Source organism: Carcharhinus amblyrhynchos, chromosome 2 (assembly GCF_965287045.1).
Source record: "Carcharhinus amblyrhynchos chromosome 2, sCarAmb.v2.hapA, whole genome shotgun sequence".
In the NCBI taxonomy this organism is placed as follows: Eukaryota; Metazoa; Chordata; class Chondrichthyes; order Carcharhiniformes; family Carcharhinidae; genus Carcharhinus; species Carcharhinus amblyrhynchos.
In genome coordinates, this window is record NC_137325.1 from 137,117,334 (window position 1) to 137,136,833 (window position 19,500).

The 19,500-nt window shown below is 44.9% G+C and overlaps 1 protein-coding gene across 1 annotated transcript; it reads left to right on the forward strand.

The window, feature by feature from the left end:
• Positions 1-2,845: 2,845 nt before the first annotated feature.
• Positions 2,846-10,506, forward strand: LOC145361674 (gamma-crystallin N-like). Its single transcript, XM_080217574.1, has 4 exons — positions 2,846-2,914; positions 6,496-6,744; positions 7,869-8,014; positions 10,371-10,506. The coding sequence occupies exons 1-4, from the start codon at positions 2,894-2,896 to the stop codon at positions 10,504-10,506; spliced, it is 552 nt and encodes a 183-aa protein (XP_080073700.1). The 5' UTR covers positions 2,846-2,893.
• The last annotated feature ends 8,994 nt before the right edge of the window (positions 10,507-19,500 follow it).

The window sequence follows — 19,500 nt, forward strand, 5'->3', positions numbered from 1 at the left end:
GTATAGCAAACAAACAGGGTGGCATGGTGGCACAGTGGTTAGCACTGCTGCCTCACAGCACCAGGGATCTGGGTTCGATTCCTGGCTTGGGTCACTGTCTGTGCAGAGTCTGCACGTTCTCCCCATGTCTGTGTGGGTTTCCTCTGGGTTCTCCAGTTTCCTCCCATATTCTGAAAGACGTGCTGGTTAGGTACATCGACCCGAACAGGCACCAGAGTGTGGTGACTGGGGAATTTCACAGTAACTTCATTGCAGTGTTAATGTAAGCCTTACACGTGACTAATAAATAAACAAATTTTATAAATTCAAAGCTCCCTGGATGAAAAAGGAGGTAGAAATTCTGATAAGGAAGAGAATGTGTGCTTCTGACAAGGTGCCAGGTAGAAGATACAGTTGACAGAAAGAGGCCATTCAGCCCATCCACTCTGTAACAACCACAATCTCACTCCCTGTAACCCCACAGATTTACCTTGCTAATCTTCCTGACACTAGGGTCAATTTGCATTGCTAATCAACCCAGCCAGCATATCTTTGAGTGTGGGAGGAAATCCACACAGACATGGGGAGAACATTCAAACTGCACACAGACAGTGACCCAAAGCCAGAATTGAACCCCGTTCTTGAGGTAGCAATGCTAGCCACTGTGCCACCGTGCTGTCCTCCATTATAATGCAGGAGGTTGAGAGGAGTAAAAAAACACATTAGAGAAGCAAAGTGGGATTATGAGAAAAGACTGGCAGCCAATATAAAGGGGAATCCTAAAGGTTTCTCCAAGTATATAAATAGTTAAAGGGTGAGTAGAGCCAATTAGGGATCTAAAACAGGAGGGGCTTGGCTGTTTTATTAAATATATACTTTGCATCTGTTTTTATCCAGGAAGTAGATGCTACTCGGGACCTGGTGACAGAGGAGGAAACTCTGGCTTGTTCTAATACTTGTGCAAGGTGCAGTGTAAATACAAGGTTTGTTTTAGGTGAAAACATTTGGTTTTGTTTGGAGTTGAAGTTGTCTCTCTGTTGCTGCACCTCAGCTTTTCCAGCTTCCATCGGGGAGCTGGGGTTCTCCTGGAAACACAGTAAGAAGTCTTACAACACAAGGTTAAAATCCAACAGGTTTATTTGATAGCCCACTCTCCCAACGAAAGCTCGTGGCGTTTGCTACCAATTACCCATATTAACCTCCCATCAACTGGGCCTCGTGAGCGCAGGAAAGAGATTTAGAGAATCTGGTGAACTGGTGCAATGACAATTATCTCTTCCTCAATGTCAACAAAACAAAGGAGATAGTCATCGACTTTGGGAGAATAGTGGAGGACATACCTTGGTCTACATCAATGGGGATGTAACGGAAATGGTCAATAACTTCAAGTTTCTAGGTGTCCAGATCACTAACAACCTGTCCTGGTCCCTTCATGCCGACACTATAGTTAACAAAGCTCACCAACGCCTCTACTTTCTCAGGAGGCTAAGGAAGTTCAGAATGTCCACTATGACACTCACCAATTTTTACAGATGTACCACAGAAAGCATTCTTTCTGGTTGTATCGTAGCTTGGTATGGCTTCTGCTCTGCCCAAGACCACAAGAAACTACAAAGGTTTGACTTAGCCCAGTCCAACATGTAAACCAGCCTCCCATACATTGACTCTGTCTACACTTCCCGCTGCCTTGGAAAAGCAGCCAGTATAATTAAGGACCCCATGCACTCTGGACATTCTCTCTTCCATCTTCTTCTATTGGGAAAAAGATACAAAAGTCTGAGATCACGTACCAACCAATTCTAGAGCAACTTCTTCCCTGCTGCCATCGGACATTTGAATGGACCTACTTTATTTTAAGTTAATCTTTCTCTACATCCTAGCTATGACTGCAACAGTGGAGGAGAAGCCCAGTGGTATTATCACTGTACTATTAATCCAGTAACTCAGCTAACGTTCTGGGGATCCGGGTTTGCATTCCGCTACGGCAGTGGAATTTGAATTCAATAAAAGAAATCTGGAATTAAGAATCTACTGATGACCATGAAACCATTGTCAATTGTCAGAAAAACCCATCAGGTTCATTAATGTCCTTTAGGGAGGGAAATCTGCTGTCCTTACCTGGTCTGGCCTACATGTGACTCCAGAGCCTCAGCAATGTGGTTGATTCTCAACTACCCTCGGGGAGGTAGGGATGGGCAATAAATGCTGGCCAGGTCTCACGATCGAATAATAAAAAAAAACTACATTCTGCACCCTCTCCTTTCCTTCTCCCCTATGTATGATTGCTTTGTATAGTGTGCGAGAAACAATACATTTCACTTCATCCCAATGCATGTCACAACAATAACTCAAATCAATTGCAGACGTTTGGATTCATTGACTGAGTTTCCCTCCCGACGCTTCCTTCATTGGATTTATTTTGGTGGTTGTGCCTCTGTGCAGCACCGAGGGAAGTTTTAGGAGAGCAACTCATGGTGTGTATTTGACAATCTGACCTCTGATTTACAAACTGTTACAGATATTATCACCCTGCCCTTTATTTAACACACAGATTACACTTACTCTTTCAAATTCTGGCATCTGCCCCTGAATCAGTCCAAGGCCAGCTCCAGCCAGCAGATTAGAGGCGTTGAATGAAGGGGGCTAATCCTCCCTAATCCCCTCCCCCGGGCAAATCTTTTATCGAGCTGCCCGCAACAGTCACAGAAGCTCAGAGTCAGCAGAACGCGTTCCAAATGGTTTGGTGAGGGAAGCAAAATCTTTTCAGCCCCGCTTTGCACTTCTATTGACGAGGAATCCTCGCGAGGGGTGGACTTCGCCCAGCCTCGGAGGTATATATTGGGGTGTCCAACTATTCCCAGCTGTCACAAAGCATTCTGGCATTTCGCTTGGTTGGACAAAATCCAGCAACAACATGTCACAGTACTCCGGGAAGGTAAGAGGCCCTTCTGTTTCAGGGTACCATGATGTTTGTAAATTGCAGTCGGCACCTGGTCAAGTCTCACTCCAGAGACCTGAGCACAAAATCAGCTCTGGGGCTTCCACTGCAGTGCTGACGGAGTGCTGCACTGTCAGCGATGTCACTTTTAGTTTGAGAAATAAAATCTAGGGCCTGGCTATCGGTTGGATGGAAAGAGTCCCGTGGCTCTGTTTCAAGGATTGAATTTAGCTAATTGAATTGACTTATTATTATCACGTGCACTGGGATACAGTGAAAAGTATTGTTTCTTGAAAACTATACAAAGCATACCATTCATAGAGAATGAAAAGAGAGAGTGCAGAATGTAGTGTTACAGTCATAGTTAGGGTGTCGAGAAAGATCACCTTAATGCGAGGTAGGTCCATTCAAAAGTCTGACAGCAGCAGGGAAGAAGTTGTTCTTGGTTTGGTTGGTAATTGAATTGGTTGGTGAGATAATCAGGGGATTCTCCCCAGAGTACTGGCCAATAGTTACTCCTCAAACAGCATCACTAAATGTTAAGACCAAGTGTCTGGGGCCATGAAGACACTGTGGTTAGTGGGAGCTATTTTTGAGTGTGAAGATGGTTGCCTTTCAACCCAGGCTACACTTGTAAAGTACTTCATTAGCTGCGAGGTGCTTTGGAACGGTCTGAAGTTGTGAAAAGTGTTACATTAACGCAAGGTCTTTATTTTCTTTGTTAAACTACAAAGCCGATAAAAGCGAATTTCACTTCACACATTGGTTTGTTTGTTCCGCGATTCAGAACCTATGTAAAGGAGTGCCACAGTCCAGGGCAACAGCAGGGCTGAAGAGAATGGGACTGGAATAACCTGGTTTAGCTGTGGTTTGATAAACACAAGCTTGGGGCAAGGGAGAGTGGGGGCGATGCTCTCCCTTTATTATATTCCTCAGTTCTTGCAGATTGGAATTAGTTAATTGTTTCATGAAGTGACTGTTCCTCGTACCCTTCTCGACAAATGAAGTCTGTGCTTGTTTTGTCCCTGTGTTTGAGATTTTCACATTGGTTTGTTACAGTCAAAAGGTCAATGATGTGATATTTGAAGGAAGTCAAACTTAATCAGCTTAGTAATTGAATGTGATTTATAAAGCAAACCTTGGCAAGGACACTCATTCTGTTATTAACTTCCTTGTTATTAATCATGAATTTATATTCAAATGTTAGTAATGTGGGCCTTAATGGCACCTCTTCGACTATTTTAGCTGTTGTATAAATGATTTTCTTTTGTCTCTTAGATAATATTATTGTCTCTTCTCTCCAGTGGCAGAGCAAAGGGCAGGATTGGTTGGTTGATTGGCAGGGCAGGGGGTGGGAGGTGTTTAGGTCAGGAAAGGTCATGAACTTTTGCTGCCCTGGTCACTTTGAGGTCAGCCTGTTTCATTGGTCAAAACTTGAAGCAAGGAATGGATTGGGGTTTGCCTGGTCCATTCAGAGCATTGGCTTTTTAATTTTAGGAATGGAGTAAAAATTAACTCAGCCAAAACTGACCGGAATCATTTTGTCCTTTGAGTTTTAAATGCTGGGATGCTGATTTGAATTTGGCATGAAGAGTGGTATGGAGTTGGAGTGGACAAGCTGATTGGCAGTGAGGTCTCATGTTGGCCAAATATGGCGGATGGCAGAGTGGGATCACTCCCACCCCAATGCTTCAACCTGAGCTGCTTCTCCCTCACATGGGCTGAATCAACTTCATCGCAAAAGCCCTTCTTCATAAGTGACCCATTGACCACAGGAGCATCACGGCTCAGCCCAAACCTAATGCCCACTCTAAACTAGAAAGAGTGCAGAAAAGATTTACTGGGATGCTACCGGGACTTGATGGTTTGAGTTATAAGGAGAGCCTGGATAGACTGGGATCTTTTTTCCCTGGAGCGTAGGAGGCTGAGAGATGATCTTATAGAGGTCTATAAAATAATGAGGGGCATAGATCAGCTAGATAGTTAATATCTTTCTCCAAAGGTAGGGGAGTCTAAAACTAGAGGCCATAGATTTAAAGTGAGGAGGGAGAGATACAAAAGTGCCCAGAGGGACAATTATTTCACACAGAGGGTGGTGAGTGTCTGGAACAAGCTGCCAGAGATAGTAGTAGAGGCGGGTACAATTTTGTCTTTTAAAAAACATTTAGACAGTTACATGGGTAAGATGGGTATAGAGGGATATGGGCCAAATGTGGGCAATTGGGACTAGCTTTGGGTTAAAAAAGGGCAGCATGGACAAGTTGGGCCGAAGGGCCTGTTTCCATGCTGTAAACCTCTCTGGTGGGTGAGTTGTGTGTGCCAGCTCAGAGCACTGATGGAAGATAACCTCTTTTGGAACTGTTGCTGGATAGTTCACACATGGGATTTCTTGGGATGACACAGTCGGATTAGGTATTGGCCTCTTTTCTGACTCTGAAGGTTAAGGGTTCGATTCCCTTTCCAGAGACTTGGATCTATTTTGACACTGCATTGCAGAACCAAGGGAGTGCTGCAGTGTTGGAGGTAACTATCCTTTGAATGAGGCATTAAATTGAGGGTCCTTTCAGGTAGAAACCACACAATATTTCAAAGAGGAACTGTGTCTTTCCCAGCTTCCTGGCCAATGGCTATTCAATCAAAAACAAAAAAAACTCAGCAGATCTGGCAGCATCTATGGAGAGAGAATGGAGCCAAGGTTTCAAGTCAGGATGACCCTTCGTCAAAGCTTTTATATTCAATCAACATAGAAACATAGAAAGTAGAAGCAGAAAGAGGCCATTCAGCCCTTCGAGCCTGCTCTGCCATTCATTACGATCATGTCTGATCATCAGATTCAATATCCTGATCTCCCCTTTCCCCCATATCCCTTGATCTCTTTAGCCCCCAGAACTGTATCTAATTTCTTCTGGAAATCAGACAACGTTTTGGCCTCAACCACATGGGTCTCCCATTTAAGGCAGGGCTGCAGGGAACATTTTTTCTCTCAGCGGGTTGTGAGTCTTTGGAACTCTCCTCCCCAGGGAGGGGGGGTGGAACAGGGTGGTTGAATATTTTTAAGGCAGAGGTAGCTGGATCCTTGACGAAGAATGGAGTTGGGGGTTATTGGGGGAAGGTGGGAATGTCAAGTTGAAGCTGCAATCAAATCAACTGAGTACCCTGATTTCAAATGGCCTCCTCCTATCCCCAGCTCATATGGCAGCTCAGCACCAGGGACTCTGATTCAACTCCCAGCCTCGGGTCGCTGCTTGTGTGGAGTCTGGATGTTCTCCTGTGTGGGTTTTCTCCGGGTGCTCCGGTTTTCTCCCACAGACCGAAAGACGTATGGGTTAGATGCCTTGTCCACGCTAAATTCTCCTTCAGTGTACCCAAACAGGTGCCAGAGTGCAGTGACTAGGGGATTTTCACAGTAACTACATTGCAGTGTTAATGTAAGCCTACTTGTGACACTAATAATAAACTTCCTGTTTGTATGTATTGAGTTAGCTCAATTGATCCCAGCTTGCTTTGGATTTCTCGGGAAATTAGCTACGTTACCAGGACGTTAGTTAAGATGTTTGTGTTCTCTATCCCTCCCTCAGATCATTTTCTACGAGGGGAAAAGTTTTACGGGCAGGAAGCTGGAGGTGTGCGGAGACTGCGACAACTTCCAGGACAGGGGATTCTTGAACAGAGTGAACTCCATCCGGGTGGAGAGCAGTGCTTGGATCTGCTACGATCACCCTGATTTCAAAGGGCACCAGTACATCCTGGAACGAGGAGAGTATCCTGATTTCTACCGCTGGAATGCCTACAATGACCACATGGGATCCTGCAGACCTGTGAAAATGGTGCGTCCAAATTCAAAGAACCTCCTCTGCTCTTTGGTTCAAATCCACCAAAGAGCAGAGGGGACCCAGCCAAGCTCGTTGTGGAGCAAGATCAGTACAAGAGTGCATCGCAACACATTTTCATTGACATCCATTCTGGGATTGTCTCTGGCCTGGGTGGGCAGGGTTGGGATGGTGGGAGCAGGTGTGCGGGGTGGTGTTGGGGTTGGGGTGTGGGGGTGGGGTGGGGATGGGGTAGTGGGAGGGTGGGGGATGGGGTGGGTGACATCCATTGCCAATCCCCTGATTGGCGACGAACCTTCCTCTTGAACACAGCAGTCCACATGGTGAACACACGAGTGCTGAAAACATTGGCGTTCCAATGGTTTTGCGAGAGGCCATTCAGCCCATCTGTCCAAGTACATCACATATAAGAAATAAGATTCTGAGGGAGCCTGACAGGGTAGATGGCGGATGGATACCTCCTGTCCTGGGAGGATTGAGTACCATGGGACACAGTTTCCCATTTGAGATGGAAATGAGGAGGAATTTCTTCTCTCAAGGCGTTGTTAGTCTTTGGAATTGATTTCCCCAGTGAGCAGTGGCGGCTGTTCAAGGCTGAGTTGGACAGATTGTTGGTCAACAAGGGAGTCGAGGGTTATGGAGGGACGGATGGATGGGGGGATGGATGGTTGGGGGAAGGAGGAGTGCAGTCAGGAAAGTGGAGTTAAGACCACAATCAGATCAGCCACGCTCTTATCAAATGCCAGAACAGGCTCAAAGGGCTAAATGGCCTACTCCTGCTGCTATTTCTTATGATCAACTCACACCCCCCACTACAGCCCAGCCCACACCAAATATATTTTACTCCCCGCCACTTTCCATGGTTATTTATCATTGTGAAACATGAGGGTGTTCTGAACATTCCTGGACTCTGTTACCCATTGAAAGTGTTCAAAAAATCTCTGACCAGTAGGTATAATCTAGATTATGTATTCATTTTTATCTCTGAAACCTCAGATAATGAACTGGTTGAGCTGTACTGGGTGTGTCGAATGTTATCTTCCTGCTCTAGGCACCCAGAATTTCCCAGGACTAATGAACAGCATGTACCTAGCTCACTCTTTGCTTCTGATCTGTTCCAGCACGGTGAACATTACAGAATAGAGCTGTTTGAGAATTGTGACTTCAACGGCCAGTGTATGGAGTTCTGTGAGGATTGCCCATTCCTGCAGGGAAGAGGCTGGAACAAGACGTGTGTCAACTCCCTCAGGGTTTATGGTGATGGAGCGTATGTATAGATTTCTCTGTTGGCTTGAAGCTCTTACCTGATGTAAATTTAATGTCCATTCTTGGTTTGGAAGTCGCAATCTTTTTTTTTGAACACATTGGAAAAATGGAAAGTGAAATGCACAGGCTGGTGATGATATTCCGTCTGGCTGTGTCTCACGTCCTCTTCTGAATATAGCAGTCAAAAAGAAAATTGACGGATTTTACTCAAGAGGTAACAAGGGTATTCTGAAGCTATCCTGCTTCTTGGAGAGGAGCGACCCCAGATTCCCGTTGGACCAAAGGCAAGAGCAGATAAACATTTTCTAATCTTCTCACTTCGAGATACAACCCCTCTGGCCCTCTCTTCGAATAGAAACAAGCCCAAGCTGCATTGACCTCTCCTTGACCCTGGCAGGATCCAAAGCCCTCAGCAAGTGTCAGCCCAGTTGGGCCTAGCGTGGATGAGCTGGGTAGAATTCATGGGATATCCCGTTGCTTGCCCCAGAAGCATCCCCCCAGAAGGGTGTCCCAGGATGTGACCAGGAATGGGCCCCTGAACTTCTCACCTCCCCACTGTAAACGGACCCCACAGGGAAGAAACTGGGCTAACTCAGCAAAGTCCAGGAACATCTTAGAAAAGGAACACAATAACAGGATAGAGCTCCAAATTTGCTCACAGCTGCTCTTCAAATCCATTTATCAATCTCTTTACATTCTTATTCTCATTTCCACTTTTTGATAGGTTACAAGTCATCTCATAGCTCAAACTGGCAAATTGTCATTTAGTTACTCACTCAGTAAAATGTCATTTCCCAATTACAAATCCCTGCCGCTCCCCGTACCCCAAGTTACGTGGTTACAATTGGCATTTGGGAACGCAATGGGTGGAATTTTCCAGCCCCTTCCGCCAGGGGAGTTTTCCAGTCCTGCCGGCGTCATTGGAGTTTTGAACAGCTCGCCGCATTTTTCAGTCCCACCCCCTCTACAACTGGACTGTAAATTTCGGCCCAGGGGCCATTCAGCCCCCCAAGCCTGTTCCACATTCAGCTAGGTCAAGGTGAGGTTATATCTTCACACTGTTTATCTGCCTTGTTTCGGGGATTCTTAATATCTCACCTACCAAACAAAAACCTGGTCATCCTCAGACTTGATATCAATCCTCCCATAGCACCAACTGCTCTCATGGGGATATGATTCCAGATTTCAATCTTGGGTGAAGAAACACCTTCTTTTAATTCGTTTATGGGATGTGGGCACCTCTGTCTGGGCCAGGGCTTATTGCCCATACCTAACTGCTCTCCATTTCCGTGGGTCAACCATATTGCTGCAGGCCTGGAGTCACATGTAGGCCAAACCAGGTAAGGATGGCAGATTCCCTTCCCTGAAGGATATTAGTGAACCAGATGGATTTTTATAAAAATTGACAATGGTCATTGTTAGACTTTAAATTCCAGACTTTTAAAATTTGAATTCAAGTATTACCATCTGCCATGGCAGGATTCAACCCCAGGTCCCCAGATTTTCATAGAATCCCTACATTGCAGAAGGAGACCATTCAGCCCATCGAACCTGCACTGACTACAATCCCACTCAGGCCTTATTCCCATAACCGCACATAATTATCCTGCAAATCCCCCGACACTAGGGACCATTTAGCATGGCCAGTCAACCTAACCTGCACATCTTTGGAGTGTGGGAGAAAAACCAGAGCATCCGGAGGAAACCCACACAGGCACGGGGAGAATGTGCAAACTCACACAGACAGTGATCCGAGGCTGGAATTGAACCTGGGTCCCTGGTGCTGTGAGGCCACAGTGCCACCATGCCGCCCGGAGTCTCTGGATTGCTTATCTAATGACAACACCACTACTCCATCGTCACTCACCTGATGAAGGAGCAGCACTCCGAAAGTTTGTGCTACCAAATAAACCTGTTGGACTTTAACCTGGCGTTGTGAGACTTCTTACTGTGCCCACCCCAGTCCAAAGCTGGCATCTCCACATCATTAATACCACTGCGCCACCTCTTCCTCATGACCTCACCCCTGAGTGGCTGAAATTGGATTTTCTGGGCCGTTCCAGACCTCCCCCACTAGAGGGCGTAGTTCCTGTCTCTCTGAACAACCAATCTCTTTAACCTTGGAAACACTCCAGTTCGATCGCCCCCTGAACCTTCTGCACTGAAGACACTTGCGTGTATCATGAAGCGACTTTTGTTTATGGGAATTTAAATTTGTTTGCATGGGTCGGCTACCTGACTAATATTTTACCAAAAGGAATGAACGCGAACCGGGCCTATATAATCTGTTGTCATGATTCAAGCCTTTTCGTTCTGCGGCTACTTAATTATTTGCCATTTCTCCCTTTAATCCCCAGCTGGGTTTTATACGACGAACCCAACTACCGAGGTAGAATGTACGTAGTGGAGCGAGGATATTACCATTCGCACTCCGAGTGGCAGGCACAAAACGGAAACATCCAGTCCTTGCGAAGAGTGGTCAACTACTTCTAACGAGCCGCAAGTACTTCTTTCTGCTGAGGTCAAGCTTACACCATCAACGTTCAAAACTGCAAAGTAAATAAAACTATTTAAAAAAGAAAATCATTCATGGCCACGTGTATTCTTTCCTGTTTCGATGACTGGATTGAATTTAGGTTTCACAGACAGGGCAGGATCTTGTGTGGAGAGGTGAAGAAGTTCATCACCAACCTCATTTCTATAGAGGAGATGTGAGGAAAAGCTTCCTGACGGGACCAGTGGTTAGTTGCTGGCCTGCACTGCCTGATGAGGTGGTGGAAACAAATTCAATAGTAACCCGCAAAAGGAAATACTCAGAAGAAAAGCTGTTGCAGAGATATGAGGAGTGAGCAGGAACGTGGAACAAACTGGATTGCTGTCCTAAAGGCGAGTCCAGATTAATGAACAGAATGACCCCCCACCTCCCCCTCTTATACAACCCCTACAGTGCCCAAGGAGGCCTATCGAGTCTGCACTGACCACAGTCCCATTCAGGCTCTATCCCCATAATCCCACATATTTACCCTGCTAGTCTCCCTGCCACTAAGGAGCAGTTTCGCATGGCCAATCAACCAAACCCACACATTGTTGGATTGTGGGAAGAAACCAGAGCACCAGGAGGAAACCCACACAGACACAGGGAAGACATGCAAACTCCACACAAACAATGACCCGAGGCTGGGATTGAACCCAGGACACTGGGTCTGTGAGACAGCAATGCTAACCACTGTTACACCAGGCCTGCTTCTCTGTTGTGCTATTGCACGATTCTATGAGACAGGTTTTAGCTGGTTAGAGAAGGGAGGATTGAGTTTTTTGGATGCGGTAAAAGAGATGGGATAAGGATAACACGGCGGATGTGGTGTATATGGACTTCTGAGAGGTATTTGGGAACGTGCCACACAGTAGATTTTTCAGCGATAAAAGGAGCAGTGGATGACAGGAAACAGAGAGTAAAGGTGAATAGTTGTCTTTTGGACTGGAGGAAGATATACATCAGTGAAGTGTGAAGTGATGGATTTTGATTGGAAGGAAGAGAAAAGGCAATATAAACAAAAGATAAAATTCTGAAGAGGGTGTAGAGACAGCGAGAAACCTGAGTTATACATTGACAGTGGCATAAATGGTTAAAAATGCACATAGGACCCTGTGTTTTATAAATAGAGGCACAGAGTGCAAAAGCGGAGATTTAAGGTGAATCGCTATAAAGCAGTGATCTGGGCTGAGTGGGGGAATGATGACAAGTTCTTGATTTGATGTGATTTATTATTGTCACATGTATTAGCATACAATGGAAAGTATTGTTTCTTGTGCACTATACAAAGCATACCATTCATAGAGAAGGAAATGAGAGAGTGCAGAATGCAGTGTTACAGTCATAGTTAGGGTGCAGAGAAAGATCAATTTAATATGAAATAGGTCTATTCAAAAGTCTGATGGCAGCAGGGAAGAAGTTGTTCTTGAGTCGGTTGGTACTTGACGTCAGAGTTTTCCATCTTTTTCCCAACAGAAGAATGTGGAAGAGAGAATGTCCAAGGTGTGTGGGGTTTTTATTTATGCCGGCTGCTTTTCCAAGGCAATGGGAATCGGTAGTTTGAACGATGGACTAGTTTCATTCATGACCTTTTGTAGTTTCTTGCGGTCTTGGGCAGAGCAGAAGCCATACCAAGCTGTGATACAACCAGAAAGAATACTTCCTATGGTGCATCTGTAAAAGTTGGTGAGAGCTGTAGCAGACACACCAACAAAAACATGACACAAAGAACAGAATAGGATAAAATGCTAATTATTTGATTGGAGTCTTTATGTTATCAGGGTTCTAAGTTTAACAGTCGTTAGAATTTGTTCATTGTGCAGATGAGATGCGTTTGATCTGATTTGCTTTATTATTATCACGTACATTAGTGAAATGTATTGTTTCTGCGCACTATACAGACAAAGCATACCATTCATAGAGTACATAGGATAGAAGGAAAGGAGGGGGTGCTGAACGTAGTGTGACAGTCATAACTAGGGTGTAGAGAAAGATCAACTTAATATCAGGTAGGTCCATTAAAAGATCTGATGGCAGTAGGGAAGAAGTTAATCTTCGTGTCATGTTTTTGTATTTTATATTTTACTTGGGATGCTTGATTGTAAAACCGACCTAAATTCAGCCCTTGGTTGTAATGGGAGTTGACTTTTTAAATAAATCAGTCTTTGTGATCTGATTAGGAGCCAGTAACCTGCTGTAAATTAGCCAAAATTTTAAATCCCAGGTATTTACTAAGACAACAAAAAGAACAAGATTCCACAGTTTCAAACAATTAGAGGAGGTAGGTACATGACCTCAGACTTTCATATCTTTTTCCTGGTGGAAGAAGGTAGAAGACAGTATGTCTGGGGTGCGTGCGGTTCTTAATTATACTGCCTGCTCTTCTGAGGCAGTGGGAAGTGTAGACAGGGCCAATGGATGGGAGGCTGGTTTGCGTGATGGATTGGGCTTCGTTCACGACCTTTTACAGTTTCTTGGAGTCTTGGGCAGAGCAGGAGCCATACCAAGCTGTGATACATGCAGAAAGGGTGCTTTCTATGGTGCAAGTATAAAAGTTGGTGACAGACGTAGCGGACATACCAGATTGTAGCGTTGGATTATTTTTAAACATTATTGTTTTGCACCTTAATTCAGTTAGTAATTAACAAGCTCAACAAGAGAAAAGTGACAGTTCTGGTTTCGTTTTAGGCAAGAAATCTGGGCAGGTGGAAGGAGTATTTGTATATGGTGGTGGTGATCACCAGACAGATAGATTTAGTGTAGTTCTCCCTGTGTCTGCATGGTTTCCTCCGGGTGCTCCGCTTTCTTCCCACAGTCCAAAGATGTGCGGGTTAGGTTGATTGGCCATGCTAAATTGCCCTTTAGTATCGGGGGAATCAGCAGGGTAAATACACGGGACTACGGGAATAGGGCCAGGTTGGGATTGTTGTTGGTGCAGGCTCGATGGGCTGAATGGCCTCCTGTGGGGATTCTATGGGAAAGGATAAAAGTTGACAAAGAGTCAATGTTTTAAATTGGGAAAAGGCCATTCAGACTGAACTGAGATGGATTTGGCAAAAATGGATTGCAAATGATCAGCTGAAGATGTCAGGGCAGTGGAAGGCATTCAGGGAGGAGTTAGTGAGGGTTCGGGATAAATATATTCCCACAGAGAAAAGGAAAGTGATGAATAAATCTAGAGTCCCGTCCCCTCCCGCCCCCCCCGGGGGCCCAACCCCGGATGTCAAAATGCTGAAGAAGAAAGCTGATGTCCGATGTAAACAGCTGCAGAGAGCCCAGAAAGTGCAGAAGTAAAATCAAAAAGGAAGTGAGGAAAACTAAGAGAGGGTCTGGAAAAATATTGGCAAGTAAAAGACAGGAAAACCCAGGGACGATTATAAATACATAAAGAGCAAAAGGATAAGGAAGAGGGCTAATTGGAGAGTGTGGGCATGGTTCTTAATGAGTACCTTACATCTACATCTGTATACATAACAGAGAGAGGAAAAGCAGACCTCGGCGTAATGGATTAAAGCTGGAAATATTAATGCTTTTAGTAACCTTGAAAGTGGATTAATTACCAGGCCCCAAGGGAAATATATCTCAGGCTGCTAAGGAAACCAAAGGAAGGAAAGTTTAAAGATTAGTGTCACAAGTAGGCTTAAATTAACACTGCAATGAAGTTACTGTGAAAATCCCCTAGTTTGGGTACACTGAGGGGGAATTTAGCACGGCCAGTGCACTTAAGCACTTTTCAACTGTGAGAGGAAACCCACACAGACACAGGGAGAACATGCAGACTCCACACAGACAGTGACCCAAGCCAGGAATTGAACCCAGGTCCCTGATGCTATGAGGCAGCAGTGCTAACTACTGTGCCACCGTGTCACCCAATTAGTAGCAGTATCCAAATCTTCCACTGGCAATGCCATTCAGTAGTCACAAGATGGCAACACTGGATAACAGCTATTGAGAAAAATTTAGTTTAATATTAATAAGTTTATATCCCCTATGAGGACTTTCACCTCTTTATCAGCATTGACAGAATGTTTCTTCTCTCGCTCCAACTAGACTGACACACCAGCGCAGTACTGAGGGTGAGCTGTGTTGTCAAAGCTGTGCCTTACAAATGAGACATTAAACTGGGGGCTTTGTTTGCCCTCTCAGTTGGATATAAACAATCCCGTTGCAGTACTTTACAGGAGGGCAGGATATTTTGGTCAATAATTATCACTCAACCAATATCTAATAAAAGCAGTGGCCTTCTCAGGCGCGTACTGCTGTTTGTGAGACCTTGTTTTATGCAAGTTGGCATCTTGGCAACTTTGCGAGATTATATTGACTACACTTCAAGAAATATACTTCATTGGTTGCAAAGCACTTTGGGATATCATGAGGTTGTGAAAGGTGCTACGGAAATGCAAGTCTCTCTTTTTGATTCTCTTTTGCTTGCTACTACAGGAAGAGCCCAAAGAGGGTGGCATGGTGGCACAGTGGTTAGTACTGCTGTCTCACAGTGCCAGGGACCTGGGTTCAATTCCCAGCTTGGGTCACTGTCTGTGTGGGAGTTTGCACATTCTCCCTGTGTCTGCGCTGGTTTCCTCCGGTAGTTCCAGTTTTCTCCCACAGTCTGAAGATATGTAGGTTAGATGGATTGGTCATGCTAAATTGCCCCTTGGTGTCCCAAAATGTGTGGGCTGGATGGATTGGTCATGGGAAAGTGTGGTGTTGCGGGGATAGGGTAGGGAAGAGTGACTGGATGAGATGCTCTGTCAGAGAGTCGGTGCAGATTTGATGGGCCGAATGGTCTTTTCTTCATTGCAGGGATTCTGTGAAAGAACAATAAGCCTTTCCTGTGAGAACTGGCATGTAAGATGATCAGAGGGTTAGATAGGGTGACAGTGAGAGCCTTTTTCCTCGGATGGAGATGGCTAACACGAGGGGACATAGCTTTAAATGGAGGGGTGATAGATATAGGACAGATGTCAGAGGCAGGTTCTTTACTCAGAGAGCAGTAAGGGTGTGGAATGCCCTGCCTGCAGCAGTAGTGGACTCGCCAACATTAAGGGCATTTAAATGGTCATTGTCTGGATGATATTGGAATAGGGTAGTTTAGATGGGCTTTAGATTGGTTTCACAGGTCGGCGTAACATTGAGGGCTGGAGGGCCTGTACTGCGCTGTAATGTTCTATGTTCTAACTGGATCTGTCATACTGATGCTTTGCTCAGATAAAGATGACTTTTGTGACAGTGTGATGGAATGATGTTCATTGCATTCCTTGCGTTCCTTCACAGTCACTGGGTCCAAATCCTGGAATCCCCTCTCCATCGGCATTGTGGGTTAACCCACGGCACGTGGACTCATTCAAGAAGGCGGCTGCTCACCACCACCTTCTCAAGGGCAACTAGGGATGGACAATAAACGTTGGCCAGCCAGCGAAACCCATGTCTTATGAATGAATAAATGTATCGGTTCCCTGTTGGATGGGGTGGAGTTTTCACCTGTGGGTAACATCAGGCTGTGTGAATCATGCGACCCCCTCCCCTGCCCCCTGCATTGCCTTCTCAGGCACTCAGTACTCAACCTCCGATACAACTCAAAATTTGCCTCGAGTGTTTGGAGTTGACCCCCTGACTACAAAGAACATGGACAATGTTCCACTCCAACCACTGGCATGTTTGTCTCTAACATGCTCCTGCATCCTTGATTTTGACTTATCATTGTCACATGTATCAGGAGACAGTGCAAAGTATTGTCTGTAATCCGCAATATAGTCAAAGAATACCGTTCATGGAGCACATAGGGGAGAAGGAAAAGAGAGAGTGCAGAATGTAGTGTTACAGTCATAACTAGGGTGAAGAGGGAGATCAACTTAATGTGAGGTAGGTCCATTCAATAGTCAGATGGCAGCAGGGAAGAAGCTGTTCTTGGGTCAGTTAGTATGTGAGATCAGACTTTTGTATCTTCTTCCTGATGGAAGAAGGTGAAAGACAGAACGTCAGGGGTGTGTGGAGTCCTTAATTATACTGGCTGCTTTGCCGAGGCAGTGGGAAGTGTAGACAGAGTCACTGGATGGGAGACTGGTTTGCGTAATGGATTGGACTACATTCACAACCATTTGTAATTTGTTGCAGTCTTGGTTAGAGCCATACCAAGCCATCCTTTCTCTTGGTTAGATGTTTCCAGATCAAACAGTGGTCAGTCCCTGGTTAATGAGATTGGACAATCTCTCTCTTACTCACATTCTTTCTCCTCTTGCTGTCCAGCGATTGGAAACTGAGAAAGGAAACAGCATGGACAAACTATTGTCCACTTCACTCCCTTAGGGGAAGAAACATTTGTCAGGGACAAATGCAGTGGCATCATCATTTCGAATCCCGCCACAGCAGATGGTGAAATTTGCATTCAATAAAAAATCTGGAATTAAAAGCCTAATGATGACCGTGAAACGATTGTCAGAAAAAACCCATCTGGTTCACTGGTGTTCTTTAGGGATGGAAATCTGCTGCCCTTACCTGGTTTGGCCTACATGAGACTCCAGGGCCACCGCAATGTGGTCAACTTGTGAATGCTCTCTGAAATTGGAAGGCAGTTAGGGATGGGCAATAAATTCTGAGCCCAGCCAGAGATGCCCATGTCCCATAAATGAATAGAAAAACATCTCATGTTGGCATGTCACACCCTGTTGTTCTGATCAAGATAAAGAACTTCCAATGTTTATCACCAGTGAACCCTCTAATCAATACAGCTTTGTGGCACTTATACAAACTCCTTCATCAACTGATTTTAGTGTGAAAATAAATACGTCCCCTGGGCCGGATGGGAATTATCCTAGGATTCTCTGGGAAGATAAGGAGGAGATTGCAGAACCTTTGGCTTTGATATTTATGCCATCATTATCTACAGGAATAGTGCCTGAAGACTGGAGGATAGCAAATGTTGTCCCCTTGTTCAAGAAGGGGCGTAGAGACTATCCTGGTAATTATAGACCAGTGAGCCTTACTTCTGTTGTGGGCAAAGTTTTGGAAAGGATTATAAGAGATAGGACTTATAATCATCTAGAAAGGAATACTTTGATTAAGGATAGTCAACATGGTTTTGTGAAGGGTAGATTGTGCCTCACAAACCTTATTGAATTCTTTGAGAAGTGACCAAAGAAGTAGATGAGGGTAAGGCAGTTGATGTGGTGTATATGGATTTCAGTAAAGCATTTGATAAGGTTCCCCATGATAGGCTACTGCAGAAAGTACAGAGGCATAGGATTGAAGCTGATTTAGTGGTTTGGATCAGGAATTGGCTAGTTGTAAGAAGAAAGAGGGTGGTGGTTGATGGGAAATATTCATCCTGGAGTTCAGTTACTAGTGGTGTACTGCAGGGATCTATTTTGGGGCCATTGCTGTTTGTCATTTTTATAAATGACCTGGATGAGGGTTAGTAAATTTGCGGATGACACTAAAGTTGGTGGAGTAGTGGACAGTGCGAAAGGATATTGCAGGTTACACAGAGACATAGATAAGCTGTAGAGCTAGGCTGAGAGGTGACAAATGGAGTTTAATGCAGAAAAATGTGAGGTGATTCACTTTGGAAGGAGTAACAGGAATATAGAGTACTGGGCTAATGGTAAGGTACTTGATAGTGTGGATGAGCAGAGAGATCTCAGTTTCCATATGAAGAGATCCCTGAAAGTTGGTACCCAGGTTGATAAGGTTGTTAAGAAGGCGTACGGTACATTAGCTTTTATTGGTAAAGAGATTGAGTTTAGGAGCCATGAGATCATGTTGCAATTGTACAAAACTCTGGTGCAGCCGCACTTGGAGTATTGCGTACAGTTCTGGTCGCCGCATTATAGGAAGTATGTGGAAGCATTGGCAAGGGTGCAGAGGAGGTTTACCAGGATGTTGCCTGGTATGGTGGGAAGGTCTTATGAGGAAAGGCTAAGGGTCTTGAGACTGTTTTCGTTAGAGAGAAGAAAGTTAACAGGTGACTTTATAGAGGCATATAAGATGACCAGTGGACTAGATAAGGTAGACAGTGAGAGCCTTTTTCCTCAGATGGTGATGGCTAACACGAGGGGACATAGCTTTAAATTAAGGGGTGGTAATTATAGGACAGACATCAGAGGTAGGTTCTTTACTCAGAGAGTAGTAAGGGCATGGAATGCCCTGCCTGCAACAGTAGTGGACTCACCAACATTAAGAGCATTTAAATGGACATTTGATAAACATATGGATGATATTGGAATAGTGTAGGTTAGATGGGCTTTAGATTGGTTTTCACAGGTTGGCACAACATTGAGGGCCGAAGGGCCTGTACTGCGCTGTAATGTTCTATGTTCTACAACTTGCACATTCCAAAATTCAGAATCAACATGTTAAAATGTTAGAGCCAGAGGGAAGGCGAGAATCCTTTATACGGCGAGTTAAGATCTAGAACATGGCGCCTTAGAGAGCACCTAATGTGGATCCAGTAGTAATCTTCTAAAGGGAGTTGTATATCTGTAAAGGGAAGATGTGCAGCTTTATGAGAAAGAACAGGATGAGTGGCACAAATTGGATCACTCAGCTGGCACTGACACTATGGGCTGAATGGCCTCCTTCTGAGCTGTAATGGTTCTTTGTTTCGAGCTTGTCCACAGTTCTGAACCTCAGAGCCGGTGACCCAGTGTGCTCCGGAACAGGCATCGCCTCTCTCTCACCGTGCACTGTTACTTGTTGGATCAAGTAGCACCAGATGGTAACCAGGGAATGAAGTAACAGCGAGTGGCCCGTGTTTGAACAGCTGACTACGGATAAAGGCAATACCATCCTGTTCCTGCTGTCTTACGAATTCAGGAGCATGTAAGTGTTTGCACTTCATTGCTGACCATCTGCTGTGTCTATTTATAGTGTGTGCACTTACCGCTCTCCCCATCTACGTCTAATTTTTCATGAGTAATTGTGCGTGGACTGGAGCCAAGAAGCCTCAAGGTGATCAT